Source organism: Empidonax traillii, unplaced genomic scaffold (genome assembly GCF_003031625.1).
Source record: "Empidonax traillii isolate 1590-97213 ecotype Southwest subspecies unplaced genomic scaffold, ASM303162v1 scaffold44:size1908036, whole genome shotgun sequence".
NCBI classification, from domain to species: domain Eukaryota; kingdom Metazoa; phylum Chordata; class Aves; order Passeriformes; family Tyrannidae; genus Empidonax; species Empidonax traillii.
Window position 1 is genome coordinate 557,931 of NW_020955237.1, and position 16,624 is coordinate 574,554.

Consider the following 16,624-nt stretch of genomic DNA (forward strand, 5'->3'; position numbering starts at 1 on the left):
AAAAAAAAAAACAAAAACGTGGAATCAAAATTAAATGCTCCACTGAAATAGGAAAAACCACATTATTAAAATTTTATTATAGCTTTGCCCAATCAGGCCTGGTTATAACATATTTTTTATACTGCTTGTCACCTTCCTCCCTAATTCATCCCACTATTTTCAGTATTCAAATTAAAGCATTTTACACCTACATCAGTCTCAGTCTAAGACTAAGCGTAGCAAATTCGAACTTTAAAGGCAGAGAAGAGTCTGTTCTAACAGTTAGACAATAAAAAGCATTATTTCTGTTATTATGATGATCACTTAGTTACTGTTAGATTACAGCAATGTACACAAGAACAACAAATTGCTCAGCCCTTTTACTTAAAAATAAGCACTGAACCTAAAATGCATGTGGTGTCCTTTCCTGGCCCAGTTTCCTATTGCCTGGATTTGGCTTCCAAGGCATATAAGATGAGAGAAGTGTTATGCACTGAGACTTGGGCAGAATTTTTACCTTAGTCCTACAAACTAATCACAATGAAGTAAAACAGTATGATGATATAATGCTTTTATGCATGTTGTGCATATACACAACACTCAGTAAGGGCAGCAAAAATCTAACCACAGAAAAACTATACAGGACACCTGTTAAAACACAAAAATAAATTTGAGGGTAAGTTTGCATGGCTTTTATGAAAAGAAAAAAAAAAAGAAAACAGAAGAAAGAATAAACCCTCTTTCTGGTTGCTTTCTTTGGCTAGAATCTAGAATTCAGCTGAAGATATATGTTTAAATTGTAAGTGCTATTCATTTTTATAAGGGGTTTCAGAACAATAAGAGATTATAGCTGATGAAAACTGTGGATGAATAAAGCCTGTGCTATCACATCATCCTCAGAGACCCAAATACAGGAGCAGTTGTGTAACTTTGGCTCGTTTAAGCAAAGTTCGCCTTTACTCAAATGCAAGCATAAATGTTGAATGAAGAAATGTACTCCTTAACAAAACCACAAAAGAATCCACATGTTTAATCAGCAGTGTTGGGGCTATTAGTACTTTGCTGTTTAAGTAATGAAGGAACTTAACAGGTTTCAAATGCACTCTTGTTGATATATATGTGGACAGGTTGGTCTATCCAGCCATGAAACAAAACTTATCTATATATTTTTGAGTTCTTTGGTAGCAAGTAGACAAATTGTCAAGGCTTTGTGATTTCACTTGGATTTCCATGTGGCACATGAGAGGTCCTTCGGAATGTTACCAATTCCCCTTTTCCTGTCTATCCCAAAGTTAGGATTTCAGACACCTCAGCAGCTAAAAAATGCTCTTTAAGTAGTTTTTTTAACGTTATGTCTTGATATTAAACATTACTAAGTATTTGTTGTTGTACTATGTTTAAGGCATTTTTTTCCAGTGGTGTGAACATTTCCTTTCTTGACAAGATTTTAATCTCAGCTCTACAGGTGTGAACTTAAAGAAAATCTCCAGAAGAGAAAGGGGTTTTTTTTCACTTGCAGTTGGTTTTAACTGAACTCTGAGTTTCCTTTTTCCTTCTGTTCTCCTCCTCCTTGGATTTTCTTTGGCTTCCCCCCATGTGGCTGAGGACAATTCTTTCTGGGTAGCTTTTAATCCATTAATGGTCCTTCAGACAAAATTCTAGGTTTAACATCATAACATCCAAAGAAGTGATTTAATTTTATTTTGTTGAATAAGTTCTCCCAATATAAACTCTCAAAGCAGTGGTTGCTTTTGTTTGGTTGTGGCTTGTACAGGGAGCATGAACTCAGTGCAGCACACATGAACACCAGCTCACTCATGAAATTAGAGCTTCTATGCCTGGTGCACAGCAGCATCATTTTTTTAAGACTACACCTTGCTGTTGAGGGGGTAGCTTCTGTGCAGCTTCTTAAACTGCCACTTTTCTAATGGAGGCTTGCTAGAAAATTAAGTCCAGCCTTTTACAACTTCCATTACAAACATATTTGAAGATGTTCAGGGACATGTACATCTCTTAATAAGTACCCAAATATCTTTTCATCACTCATCCCTTAAAACTCTGAGCAAGCAAAAGTCATCAAGAGTGCATAAGTACTCACATAAAATTCTGCAGCTAGTCTTTTCTAGCAAACTGTGGAATTATACTACAATTTAGTTTCAAAGCACAGGCACTTATATACACTGGATGGCCTGTGAAGTTTTTGCGTCTTGTTCGTGTCTTGGCAAAAACTTTTACAAGACCTTGTGCAGACAGTACATTCTTCTATGCAGAGCCTCTTCCTCTCTACTCCTGTAAGATAATACAACAAAGATATATAAGAAGCAGGTTCAACAAAATATATTTGCACTAGGATGTGCTCAGTACTGATATTTTATCCAATACTTCATGTAATACATAGCAAGGCTATATCCTCAGCTTCATACATTCAGTCTGTTCTTCTTTATTTCAGTACCTGGAAATGAAGGTGTCAAACTGACAGGATCTTTCTTATCTGCCTCACTGGCACCTCTACAAGATCGCGGTACACAGTTTCCATCCCCTAAACCAATCTCTCACCCAGACCTGGAGGTTATGGAAGCTCCCAGTCTGCCTCCCAGAAACATCAAGCCCAGCTCTGCAATAAGGTAAGTGAATGTAAACCTCAAGGTCTTTATTGTTTCACCTTTTTTCTGCCTATTACTTTGCTCATGCAGCCTCAGATGAAGGCTGCAGTAGTCCCAGGTTTCTAGGGGTGTGAAGTCTCGCTACTTTCCTTGTCCTGCCCTGGCCCTGGCCTGCCTGGAATTAGTTTTTATTACTTTGAACCTTTCCTCTATTCAGTTGTTTCCCTGAATTGCCTTATCTATAACAACGCTTTTTTTGCCCCGTTGGAGAGGCAGGGGGGAGGGGGGAGAGGGGGGTTGAACAAACTGAGTTTTTATTCCAGACCGGTTGAAAGACTTCATACACAAGTAAGAAACCAGTTGCAATAAATAATTGAAGGTTTACCCTGCATTTTTCTGGGGTAAGAGAGCAAGGAGAGTCATGCCTATGAGTCAATAGCCCAGGAAGCATCTTTGCAAACCAGAGGAACTGAGCTCAACCCTGATTGTGAAGCTGCATCACTGACACATTGTGGCCTCGTGATAACTCTGAGAAGCCTCTGTCAATACGGGGCTCCTTTCTTTATACTTCTTTGAAGAGTTGCATACAAAAGTGGAACCTCCTGGTGACAAAGAGTTATAAGTACTTCAGTCCCATGTCAAAATTGACTGGAATCAAGCTGAGCACAAATAAGGAGCTGCTCTCTGGCCAGCAGTTACTGCAAAGAGCAGCAGACAACAGGCAGGAAGAGTTAGAGAGGCGTGTGCTAACACAGTGAATGAGTCAGTGTGGCCACAGTGACAGCATCACTCCAGCCTCAAGGCCACAGCACCTGCAACAGCCGTCCAGGGTATCCTCTTCTTCACCTTTAGGGATCGACGAAATTCATCTCCAGATGGCCCTTCTGGTCCTCGATTCTTGTGTGCCCTCTGGGGTCTCCCCTCCACTGAAAGCCTGTGCCTGGGTGCTGACACCTGTGCTTTCACCTGCCTCTGTGCTTTTGCTATCAGGCCAATTTTAGAACATCCCATTCTGCTTCAAAGTCCTTTTTTTGATTACCCTTCCATGATGATCACTGTCAGCCCTAATTTTCTTTCAGCTGTTACAAGACATACTAAATTTAAAAGCCCCTGATATTACTAGTTATATTCTCAATTTATTGGTTGTTTCAGCTGGAGAGCACTTTTAAATCTAACATCGGAGACCTTTTACCTGGCCTATCCTTACACCGCTGCTTCTCTTGTCCCTTGTTTAGACTTTAAGCCCCACAAGCCAATGACTAGTCTCAGAGCTGTATTTAACACTGCACAAAAGTCTGGCATTGTGCTTGCGTAGTGTGTAAGAAGCTTGCACCTACAAGGATAGTTAAAAAGACCAACAGTTTTTTTTATTCTGTCAGCCCATCTGCTGATTATATTCTTCATATCACACTCATTTTCTTGGTATCTATCTGCCTTTGGCTCATTTTGATCTGTGTGTGATAGTGTGATTCTAACAACCTCAAGATCAAGGTGTCCCCATCTGAAACCCCAAGACACAGTCAGGAAGAACAATTTAGAGAATCTTGTTTCTACCAAGTAGGATATAGGGCTCAATAGACTGTCCAGCCACTGTATAAAATAGATGGAAAACACAACAGGACAAAGATGAATGAAAATATAATCATAAAACCATCTTCATAGATTTCACATGTCCATTTTTTCATACTTACAGAAATCCAGAAAATGAAGAAAATTATGATGATGTGGAATTTGTTTCACAGGGTAAGATGCATGCATTTTAATCAGTGACAACTATGAAAAGCTGTAAGAAGGTTGTATTTATAAAAAAACCAAAAGAAAATTGTTTTCTATGCATGATTTTGTAACTAATACACTGGTTCTGCAGTTTTGTGGGTGAAGATGGTTGTCTCATAACACTAACTGTTTTACTGTTCTATGATTAATATGACAGACTTTCAGGAACTGCTTTAAATAACTTCCCTCTTACCTCCATCCCGCCTTTCTTTTTTTTTCTTTTTTTTTTCCCCCTCATTAGAAATATGTCAGGACTGTACATTGCCAGATTTTTAAATCTGAACCAAAATGAATGCTGCTCTTTCAGACCTGAAGCTGTGTGGTCTGGTGAAGGAGGCACTGTTTTATACTTGCTAAAAAAAAAATAAAAGTTATTGACTGTGCTTTTAATGTTGCTTTGTGGTCTGCCTCAATTAGAGGCAGTGAGTCACTACGTTGTACCAGGAGCAGCAGAGAAGCAGATTGTGACACAAAGAATTTCAATCTGCTTTCTGATCTCTCCTTGGGGGGAGTCAGTCTGTGCCAGGCACAGTGTGCATCATTTAGTGTGCTGGCCATCCCTGACAGACAGCAATGCAGGATTGGAGCTGAAACCGAGCTTGTCTTACCTAACTCCTTGCAGACTAAGGAGGAAGCAGGAGAGTCACAGAGCTTCTTCTCCTGCAGCCTGGGGCAGACATGGCCTTAGCCAAAAAGCCTTTGGCCTCCTTATTCAGCTGTGGGGCTGGTGCAGACAAGTTCTTTAAGGTCTGTTTGGATTTCTTAGGTTTTTAACAGCGACTTTCTCATATAAATACGCATTTTTGTAAACAAATAGCATATGTAAATTTTTCAATGTCACTAAAGAATCTTTAAAGCAATTTTTCCACTTTTAAAATACAGGGTTAAATATGCCCTTTGTAGATAATTTTGTTTTGGAGTGTACTACAAAAGAAATTTAGAAGAACTCTGATTTTTGCATTCACAACCTCATTAAAAACCTGGAGTTGCAAATACTTCTGGTTAACATCACTTGTATTTTTAGCAGTTTAAAACAGTTAATGTTACAATTAATTGTTTTGTGTACAAGAAAAAATAAATACCCTATTTATATTTTTTTTGGACAAGAAAAAATAAATACCTTGTTTTTATTTTTTCTCCTATAGGTCATGGAAGTACACAGGGGGTAAGTGCTATTCTCCAAGATAAACCTATCATTTTTAGCAAAAAACTTCCAAATTTAATAAAACCCCTTAAATACATTAAAAATTATTTCCAAATTGATCCAGTATATTGACAGTAATTTATAGAAGCACTTACTTATTGTGAAGGACAGAAATAAATTCAGGTAAGCAGAATAAACCAGAACTAATTTTTAAAGATGGCTAGACACCAAAAATTTATTAAAGAAAAAAAAAAAAAGAGGCAAATTACACCTTCTAATACTACAATTTTCCAGAAACAAGGATCCTGCTGCATTCTATTAATAGAGTATTTCAGTTAATATTTCAGTTAAGCATAGTTTTATATTGGTATGCTTAAGTACCTGATTGTAGGAGGACTAAAACTGTCTCTTGGGCCCTAATCTGAGCCTCATTTAGATCCTTAGCATTCCAGTTTAAATAGTGCAAACTCTGACACCTTCATCATAGCAGTGCAACCATCGGCACAGATGAAGATTTTCCACGACTAACTTTGCAATTAAAATGTCCACTTTGGATTAAGTAGTGCGCTAGTGTGATTGTAACAGTCCAGAACTTCATAATTGTGGTATTGTAAAAACAAAGGAAGGGGAAAAAAGAATAGTGGGATTGTATAACGTAGTAACTTGTTTTGGAAAGATTAAAGCAATTTTTATTTGCATTTTGATATAATTGTTTTTCATGCAGTTTATATGAAGCTTACCTAGCAGGCTCAGTTTCTTCATCTCTTTCCAATTGTACTTCGACCATTTAAAACTCGGTTGGTTTTTTTGTTGTTATTTTGGGGGTTTTTTTGTTTGTTTTTTTCAGGACCAAGAAGGTGATGTAGAGATGTATGAAGACATAAATGACATCAGGTAGTAATTTTAAACTCTATAACCTATTGTACCTTTATTACTATCTTTGTTAACAAAGATATTTCATCTGGCACAGAAGTGTCATTCCACAGCAGTCTCTGCCAGGGATTATCGTGTTCATTTATTTTACCTAAAGAAAGTCCAGTTGTTCTAAGGTCCTTTTCTAGTTAGATCTGCCATGCCCCATGCTGGAAAAACTCCTGTAGTGAACTGATGTGGTTACTGTGATTGTGGTAACAGAAGTCTGATTTCTGATCTAAGGAACATGTCTGAACCACCCGTTGGAATTACAGTCTAGGAGGAAAAATAAGCTCAGCCCAAGGTACCATGGTACCAGATAGATCTTTTGTTGTGGTTGTTTTTCCTGCTTTTCAGATAAATGTTGCCCAAACTGCTGTGGGAGGCCGGATTGACAATTTTCATTACCTGAGTACACTAGCCAGAATACAAGCTGTCTTATTCTTCTTCCATTTAGTCCTTTACTTTGAGGACTCTTTTCCCTGGTAAAATCTAAATGTATGGGATTTACTGCATAACAATAGCCAAAGTAAAGCTCTTATTCTCTTTGAATAAGTAATAGATGTAGAATACTTCAGATTTAGAATGACTTCAAGCAAAAATTTAGTATCCCTTTACAAATAAATGATTTTAATACGTTTTATAACCCAAACAAATGATCTTCAGTCAGCTTACCAAAACTATCCTAAAAAAGGAATGAAACTGCTACCGGTTTCTAAGCTTGCTCAACACAATTAGCTCAGGGATATTTGGACACACACATGTAGAGCTGGTATTTTACTTCCAGGTAATCTTTCCTGGTGTGCTGTCCTCTTAAGGACAGCCACTTTAAATTATACATGTAATAAAGGGTTCCTTACCCTATTTGTTGATGCTTCACTAGGGTTTAGAATCCATAGCTTTCATTTCTCTTGGAGAATTCTTTTTTCATCACATGTAATTTTTTATCAACCTTGGGTAAAGAAGCTCCAGGGAAGATTTGCTTCACACATTCATTCCTGGCAATGCACTTTCAGATCATCAAGGGAAAAAGAGAAGAAGCAGAACAAAGAAGATAAGAGAAGAATGGAGCAGGAGAAAAGAGAACAAAAGGAAAAAGAAAAGAAAGAACTGGAATTAAGGAAGAAGTTCAAAGTAAGTCTTTTTTTTTTTTTTTTTTTTGTAACCTAGCCAAAGACATGTGAGAAGGATTATTTACCATTGTCTAGTTCAAAATACACTTTATATATATATATAAAGCCTTAAAACCATTTGTTTTCACTTTTCTGTTTCTAGTGATTTGCATCACTAGAATAGCATCAAAAGTCTTTAATAAAGTGGGAATTGTATCCCATACATATTTAGTGTTACTTGCTTTACTGTAGTCAGATACAAAAGTATCCAGCCCTTGACAGATTTCAAAATTGCAGCATATTGCCCTTGCACTTGGCATAAAGGTACCTAAATGGATATTCAGCTTAAATGGGGAGGAAGTGAAAAGAGCATGTGAAGGGGAGCTAAAGTCTGTGTCTCAGGCTAAAGGATAAGACAGTTCTTTCTGTTATAAATATTTATATATCTGGTGGTCATCATGCTCCCATAGTTTGCAGATCAGCCAGTCAGTTTCTCTAAACTAATGTCTGTTCACAATACTCCACTGTGCTGTTTTCAGTGTCATTGTACATAGTGGGCAGCTTTGTTTCATTTCCTATTACACTCAGTACACAGTAAAGCCACGCTGACTGTCTCATATTGAGGCCTTGGTCTGATGTGGAGAGACTGGCATGAGCTGATAAGCAAATTTTAAAGAACCACTTAGTTAGTAACAGTGGGTTAACCTCTCCTGTGAATTGTAGGTATTAGTGCATAGAATGCTTTTAGCTTCCAGACTGCTGTCCTAAAGCCATTAAGGAATGTTATGAAATTTAAATGCAAACAAACATATTTTATTTGAAATTTTCTTTCACATTTATTTGCCACCTACACACCTATATTCCTGAGGTAGTCTCTAATTGGCAAGAGCAACATGCCTCTGAAAGGTCATATATATCTTAAAGTCACAAATACTACAATCCAAAATGGTTCCTTCATAACGTAACAAAGAGATCCCGCAAAGCAAACCCTAAACTCCAGTAAACAGTGTGATCACCTCTTGTGAGTACTTGCAAGACCATTTATAGATAAGAATAGTAAACACAAGGGATTATGTGACAGATTCTTTAATGTTAACGAAATTTACCCATGTGATTTGTATCAGCAATAGTGTGGCCAGCAGGACCAGGGCAGAGTGTCCCTTTGTACTTGGTACTGGTGAGGCCACACCTTGGATCCTGTGCCCAGTTTTGGGGCCCTCACTATGAGGAAGACACTGACATGCTGGAAAGAGTCCAGAGAAGGGCAGTGGAAGTGGTGAAGGGTCTGGAACACAAATCTTATGAGGAACAGCTGAAGGAGCTTGGGGTGTTCAGCCCAGAGAAAAGGAGGTTCAGGGGAGATCTTATTACTCCCAGCATGTACCTGAAAGGAGGCTGTAGTGAGGTGGAGGTTGGTCTCTTCTCCCAGATAACCAGGATTAGGACAAGAGGAAATAGCCTCAAGTTGTGCTGGGGGATGTTTAGTTTGGATATTAGGAAAAATTTCTTCTGTTGAGCTCAATGATCTTAGAGGTCTTAGAGAACCTAAAAGATTCTGATTTGCTGAGTGGTTCTGCTGGAAATACATGGAGATGTGCACTGGAATTAAATACATCTGTTTTGTAAACTCATGAAAGGCTCCACAGTTAGTTAGTTGGTTTTAGTCTTTGTATTTTTGTGATTTTGCCAGTCAGTTCAACTGGTCTACTTCCATGCTGTTCCCCTCTCTTTTAATTTCTGATTATTAATTTAAACTAGGGGCAGGACAAAACCTTTCTGTTTATTTGCCTAGACTACTTTAAATGTCAATGAAACAAGTAATTATCATAACTGTTTTTTCTTTTATTCTGAATGTCTGGGGAAAAAAAATCTCCATTTTCCACACCTGTGATTTATTTTATTGCTTCTTTTCTTCAGTTAGTGGGACCCATTGAAGTTCTTCATCAGGCACGAGCCTGTGTTGACTACAAGGGAGGGAAGAATGAACTGACTGTCAAACAGGGGGATAAGATTGAAATCATTCGCCTCACAGACAACCCAGAAGGAAAGTGGCTCGGTAGAATAGGAGGATGCTGTAAGTTCTGTTTCTTCCTTGTGCTCCTGAATATTTTCACTATATAACAGCAAACGTGAGCATTACACCAAAGAGTAGCCTTACCAAGGCTGATTCACTGGCCACCAAAGTAATTACCACAACTCACCCTCCTGTACCCAGCTAGCATGAAAGGTTTAGTTCATACTATGAAGTTATTGCAAAACATGATGTCACATTTATAGGCACTAGAATAAGTCAGGTACAATACGCTGGGACCTTCATTGACACACTGAGATGCAATTCCCTGTCAGCTTTGAAATAGCATCAGAATTTGGCACCCTGCAAGTAACAAGGATCACATTTTTTTTCATGTCTTTCTATTTAATCATAACATTGGTGTTCCTAAAATAGAAATAGAGACTGTAAGGACCAGTTCTAAGTCTTTATCTTGTTCCTACTCCTATGGAAAGTTTCTAACTGATTTCTCTAGAGATGTTTCTCTAATTGCATAAATATCCACAGATCAGTGAATCTGTGAGTGTGACAAAGGGGTTGATGATCTGGTTCCTGGGTTAAAAAAGACTGATCCATTAAGTCAATCAAAGTTATGAAAAACACTTGCATGATTTTTTAGAAGACTATCTAAAATGCTCCTCAGGAAACACAGAGTTCATCATCTTAGGCCAAGTCTTCTGATGACATAAAATATGCACAAGACTGCAGTGGTTCCAAGGTTAATTGAGAAACAGTCTGCCTCATGATTCCTGGAGTTTGCACAGAAAATTCTGAGCTGACAGCTGAGAAGCAAATAAGGATGAAATTAACTGGATACCACCTGAGGAAGGTTTAGTGGGGAGACAGATCTGAGATTTGTATTTGTGTTGACAGGTGGAGAGTCAAGCTTAGGCTGCTTGGAATGAGATATTTCTTTGAAAGTTTTCAAAACTCATTAAAAAAATTCAGTTCTGAACCTTCTGTTAAACTCATTCCCTTACCATGACCTTTCAAAACAGTCTCTGCCTAATGATTTCATTCGTTTAGGTGGATACATTAAAACAACCATGGTAGAGATTGATTATGATTCTTTGAAAAGAAAGCAACAAACACCTACTGGAGCTGATGTGAAATTTTCAGAGAGTGACATGGAAGTGTATGATGATGTTGGACAGGAGGAGAGCTCAACGAGGTATGTATAAGGAATATCTGAAAAGAAACAAATGATTCATCCCAGTCAGCCTAGCCAGGGGAAATTTTACAACAACAAAGCCAACTCTTGTCATGGAACAGCCATTTGTATAAGAAACATGTAAGTTCGTTAGAGGAACATAAATGAATTGGTTAGAGGAACATAAATGAATTCTAGAATCCAGCATCTGTAAGCTCTCATTTTCAGGAGGAATTTATACTATTGGAAGAGGACCTACACTATTGCAGTCCAAAAGAGAACAAATTGCAAACCATACAGGATCACAAATCACTGGCAGGAAGTGTAGTTCTCTTCACTCCCTCTTTTCTCTCATTCCGCCTTTTGAAGTCATGTAGTCCTTTTTCTAGCATGAAATAATAAAAGACTCTAAAAGCAATTCACTGCACCAGGGAACTCCTGATCACCCTCATTGCTTTCATAAGCCTTAGTGTGAGTCCATAAGTCTTAACTACCCATCTCTTTCTGAAGAGAAGGGACCTCTGGAATCAAGTCTAGGATGGCCCTTCAGGAAAGTGTGGCTAATGAGTTTAATCCTGAAAGTAAGGCCTCTCAAATTCCATGAGATGAGTATGAGCTTTTTGACTGTTTTTGGCTTCACCAGAAGCTTATTCTCTGTGGCACAGTCTCACATGCATTTGCAATGCAGTGCTTCATTGCAGACTCTATACTTCAATGTGTCATCTTTTTCATGTCAAACAGATCTGCAGCTAACATCTTCCTGGTACACTTCATTAAGTGCCACCTCCAGCAGAAGATCAAGTTTGCAGGAGTGGAAATATCCTAGTAACCTTGTGACAAGAGTCAAGGCTACCACATAGCCCAGCATGATGGTGGTACCCTCCATTACCAGACCTCACATAAAAGCCTGCTTCTGAAATGTGATGCTACAAACCAGTGCTCATTCTCCACTACATGTCCTGCTGTGCAGAAACACAAAGCCTGGGATAAGTGATCTGCATTTGGGTGTAAAGAATTTCAGTATGTAGGAAAACCATCTTGAGACAGCCATTACACTGCTTTCACTGCTTTCCATTAGGCTCCTTAACTTAGTAGGCCTGCCTGGAATAAAAGGACTGCAGCTGGCTGGCTGCTGGGTGCAGCTGATCCTCAGCTGATAGAACATCCCCACTGAGCTCCAGAAACAGAACTTGGAAAAGTCTGCCTTCAGGCTGGCATTCCTAAGCAACCAATCTGATACTTTGCCAGGTTGCTCCATATCAGTTTTCCTCCCTGCACATTGGTCTCATAGCATCATGACCTAGCCAGGAGACTTGAGATAGTTTTTCTACATTTAAGGTAACCTCAGCAATAGTTACTTCATTGCAGAAGTATCTTTGGCCAACCCTTTTCACTATGGCAAGAATTATAATTAACCACCTCAATGCAAGGAATTTAGAAAATCTATTGAATTCAAAAGCAAACATTAATACCAACACTGTTGTGTACTAAAACAATAGTGTATTCCAAGGAACTTGGAAGGATGAATGACTGGCTCAGATTCATTAAATCCTTTAAGCTGTATTTTGACATTTTTATCTTCTCTAGTGATTAATAGCATTCTGTTCAGTTCATGAGCATGAATTGTTGGAAGGTCTGACACATATCAACATGTTTTGAAACCACTGTAAGAATGCCATTCTAAAAAAAACTCTTGACCAAATAGTATTATCTCATTATCAGCAGTATTGCTAATATTCCAAACTTAATAAGTGATCATGGCTGTTGTATTTCAGGAGTTCTTGGCACAAAAGTTTAACAAATAACTTGTTTTGATGTATAATTTTAAGACTCTAACCTGGAAATAATCTCAGCTACTGTGAACCTCACAGGGCTTTCTCAACTACTATTAGAACATGGCTAACATGGAAACTTTGAAATGTTAGAAACATGCAGTTAGAGGCTTAAATTGTACCCAGTGAAAGATAGTTGAGCAATAAATTAATTTTTTTAACACTTCATTTCATGAAGATCCTCTCATAAGGAATGAATCTGAAGGTCTAGATGCACTCTGTAGTGTTCAGTTGGATTAAATTTTTATTCCCATCAAGTTAGACTACATGACTCCTTAAGGTCCCCTCCAACATAAATCATCCTATGACCCAAGGCAGATTTTGTAAACTTTAGTTTAAAGACATCAACAGGAATATAAGTTATATTCTATATATACTAAATCTTTGTAGCTGTAGACATCAATTTGCATTTCATTGAAAAATGACACTTCACTGGAAATTGCTAACAATTGCTAACAATTAGGACACAATATTCTGCTTATATGAAAAAGTGCACCTTCACTGGCTTGAAATATTTACATTGATTTGTGAAAATTGAGAATTTTTTTTCCAGCTTTACTTATAAAATACTAAGGATTGTACTGATTAACTTTTTAGTCCGCTTTCAGTTCCGTTCAGTGATGTATTAAAATACTCTTTTATGATTTATAACTATTTATTTTCAAGGAAAAAAGCAAAAAGCAATGGGCATTTTCCCTGCTTTACTGGAATCTAATAAGAGTTAATTTTTCTTCGTCTAGGAGCTAATTCAAGTCTGAACTAGATTACACATTTTTTTTGGCATTAGTGAGAATACAAACTACTTATTTGACTGTAAGAAACTGATGTGTGGTGAAAGAAAGAAAGGAAGATGCACATTTAGTTGTTGCCCATATAGAAAACACAAGCACATGTCTGAGCTTTCAGTGCAGAACTTGTAATGTTCAGCTGACATGGACACAAGTGCCAAGGCCAAAAGTTTTACAATTAATAACTGCAAAGGAATGGGTGATCATGATGTTTTCTTTTACTCAAGGATGACTGCTCTTCTCTAAAATGTCTTTTGTTTGCTTTTCCAGCCTGAGCGCTGACAGTAGTGGAGCTGGAAGTAAGTTCTACATATACATTTTGGGGGAGTTGTTAGTGTGTATTTCTTACAGCTTCCAAATAATGCACTAATTATCCATAAGCATATTAAATGTTTGCTAATGGGCAACAAACAAGGAAGTATAGTGGCCAAATGAACTTCCCCACCATTTACAGGAACTTTAGTGAGACAGAAGTTTTGTCTTCAGATAATGTGAATCACTAGCAAGACAGATGACCGAACTTTGTTCTTGTGCGTAAATCATCCCAAAAACAGCACAGATATAGCTGTCAAAATACTAAGATGAGCAAGGGTTTCTTTGTGGGAGAAATCCAGTTCTGAAAAAGCCAGTAATGCTACCATATAAAACTGCACTTTGCTAACAGAGTTGACTTCAGTTACAGTAACACACTGGAGTCCCAGATGCAGCAGCCCCACATGGTCAAGAACACACATTCAAACCCAGTTTCCCCTTTAGTAGCCTACATATTTATATAGCATTCTCTGCTGATCGCAAGAGCACAGCTCATCTTCTCAGCTTAGAGTTTTCTACTGGTCATGGCAGAAGCATCCCTTGGCAGTACTGAATGGAGCTGCTGCCAGCTAAGAACAGATTTCAGTGATTACTCTGACCAGTGGCTGGAGTTGGACATGCAAACTGAGCTAACCCTGCACTGAAGGAGGTGGGGCCCAAAGGTCAAAGCTGAGACCAAAGTGGGTAGCTTACATTGCACTTGTCTCTGACTTCTGTGGATGAAGACAAGTTGTCCCTTGCTGAGAGTATTGGTCTGACATCTTCAGTTGTCACTTGAGTCAGACATGAAAATTTAAAGGTCATCCTAATGTCTGGGCTGAATCAGTCATTTAGAATTTCATTAACTACAGTATAGCAGCATTTGTATTCAGTATCCATGCTCTTGTGATTGGCAATGCCACATTAAAATTCTACGGATGGCATTCCCAGCTGGGATAAGTCTAAATCACTGTTTTAAAAAACAGACTGTGCTGGTTTACAGAAATATTCCATTTACAAGGATATTGCCTAAACTGCACATACATCTGATATAGTTAAGAGGCCTGTAATGAATACCCTATTCTGCAGCATTAAATATATAAAATATATATAATATACTTTATATAAATTATATTAAGTATATTTGCATTAATTCACTGTTTGATCTGTCAAAGATGTGTTCCCATTTCCTCTGCCTCCTTCCAATGAAGATATTTATGATGAAATTGGTGATGGAGAGCCCATAGCAAGGTAAGTTTTTATATAATTTATTTATTCTACTTTAGCAGAATGTTTTCAGGATTTAGTATTTTTTAATTAGACGTAACAATTAGCAAGTATTAGGATGATCAGGAAGAGAGTATACATCAGTATGAATTTGTGAATCTAAACTAAAAAGATTCTTCTGTCTTTTGGAGAAGGTTTGTTCTGTAATTAATTTTGGTAGGTCAGCAAAAGAAGTTGCAATGATGAAAATCTCCAAATCTCCAGTAGACAGAATAGGTCTGAAATCAAAACAACAAACTAAATTACTAGCTACCTGAGTAACAGCATGAAAACAGTAAGCCACTAGATTAATATCTACACTACAAATACATCTCAGTATCTACAAGTAACATAATGCACATATTTCTAGTTTAGCATTTTAGCATTTGGGTAAGTGACCTCACTTCGTGGTATATATATACATTGTTGGCATTAATGATAATTATATGCATCAATGGATAATTTAAACTGGGCCTTATAAAAAGAACATTACATTTTACATTGTGATAATCACATGCATGCTCCAAAGGTCTGTATCACAGGATGAAGATAAGAATGGTATCTGGTCCTGGGGAATCTTGAAGAGGCTAAAGGTCAAAGATGACAAAAAGAAAAGTATACGAGAAAAAACAACCAAAGGCAATGGGGCAGAAGATGATGGAAATTTGTTGTAAGAGTCTGCCAGGAAATCACAGTGCACATTAACTAATTCTAATAAATCATTGATCACATGCTACTAACATGTCCTCACAGCAGCCTAATGAATCATACATAAAATTGCAGCTCAGGGTGATACTTTCTGCAAAAACACTGAGCTTTCTTTTCACCTGCATAATGATTCTCTTAACAAGCTGTATTTTGCAAAAGTCTGGTAATTAAAATATGCCAAATTTTCTTTTCCATGAAGAGCACCAAAATAAACCATCATCTTTGTGCCACTCTGGTGACGTAAATTTGATGTATCCTCAGTTAGAATGTACTTTGCTTATCAGTACAATGTACCTGAGATAAACTGGTAGATCTAGATCCGTTAATCCAAATTTTAGGAATAATCTGCCAAACAGAAAAATGCAAAAATTGTCTTCTACCCATCTTACCTAGGGGTCAGATCAGCAACTGGTGTTTTTGTCACCTGTGTTAGTCATTCAGTTCTGAAAAAGTTTACTTTGATTCAGTGGTAAAAATACATTTAGTTCCTAAACATTGTTGGTGTCGGTGGCATCTCAAAATGTCTGGATATTACTTGTAGCCCCTGTGTTGCAAGTTTTTTAAATTACTTATGTTACAAAAAAGCCTGTGAATGTGATATAAATACTTAATAAGCTTTCTTTCTCCTCCTCGCCCCCAGCACATCTTCTTCAACAAACCTGTCTGGAAAAGGTAATTAATAGCCTATTGTTCAGTGTCTGTATTGATTCCTGATCCTTTTTTCTGTATACGCTGCTCTGTATCATTCTATTCACAAAAATACATCCAAGGAAGGAAACAGGATTTCCTATTGCTTACCCAGTTCCAGTAAACAAATTTCAAATATTGTGACTGATTTGCTACAGACAAGGAGATACTTATACATTGTAGGCTCTCTAGAAAACAATTTAATGTATTTAAAGTGATTTTCCTATGTGAGATTTATACTATTTCATTTTATTGGAACTTAATTTGAACAGATACACTTGGAAAGAAACACTCAGTGAAAGACTTCAAAAGTGAAAAGAGATGCT

General features: G+C 37.5%; 1 protein-coding gene across 1 annotated transcript in view; it reads left to right on the forward strand.

Annotated features, from left to right (window-relative positions):
• FYB1 (FYN binding protein 1) overlaps positions 1 to 16,624 on the forward strand; it is a 41,846-nt gene that overhangs the window by 11,573 nt on the left and 13,649 nt on the right. Inside the window, exons 2-13 of the mRNA XM_027878690.1 lie at positions 2,043 to 2,051; positions 2,444 to 2,603; positions 4,276 to 4,325; positions 5,504 to 5,523; positions 6,350 to 6,396; positions 7,431 to 7,548; positions 9,444 to 9,600; positions 10,603 to 10,747; positions 13,617 to 13,645; positions 14,813 to 14,888; positions 15,433 to 15,573; positions 16,252 to 16,283. Coding sequence (XP_027734491.1) covers positions 2,043 to 2,051; positions 2,444 to 2,603; positions 4,276 to 4,325; positions 5,504 to 5,523; positions 6,350 to 6,396; positions 7,431 to 7,548; positions 9,444 to 9,600; positions 10,603 to 10,747; positions 13,617 to 13,645; positions 14,813 to 14,888; positions 15,433 to 15,573; positions 16,252 to 16,283 — 984 coding nt within the window. The remainder of the gene's footprint in view (positions 1 to 2,042; positions 2,052 to 2,443; positions 2,604 to 4,275; positions 4,326 to 5,503; positions 5,524 to 6,349; positions 6,397 to 7,430; positions 7,549 to 9,443; positions 9,601 to 10,602; positions 10,748 to 13,616; positions 13,646 to 14,812; positions 14,889 to 15,432; positions 15,574 to 16,251; positions 16,284 to 16,624) is intronic.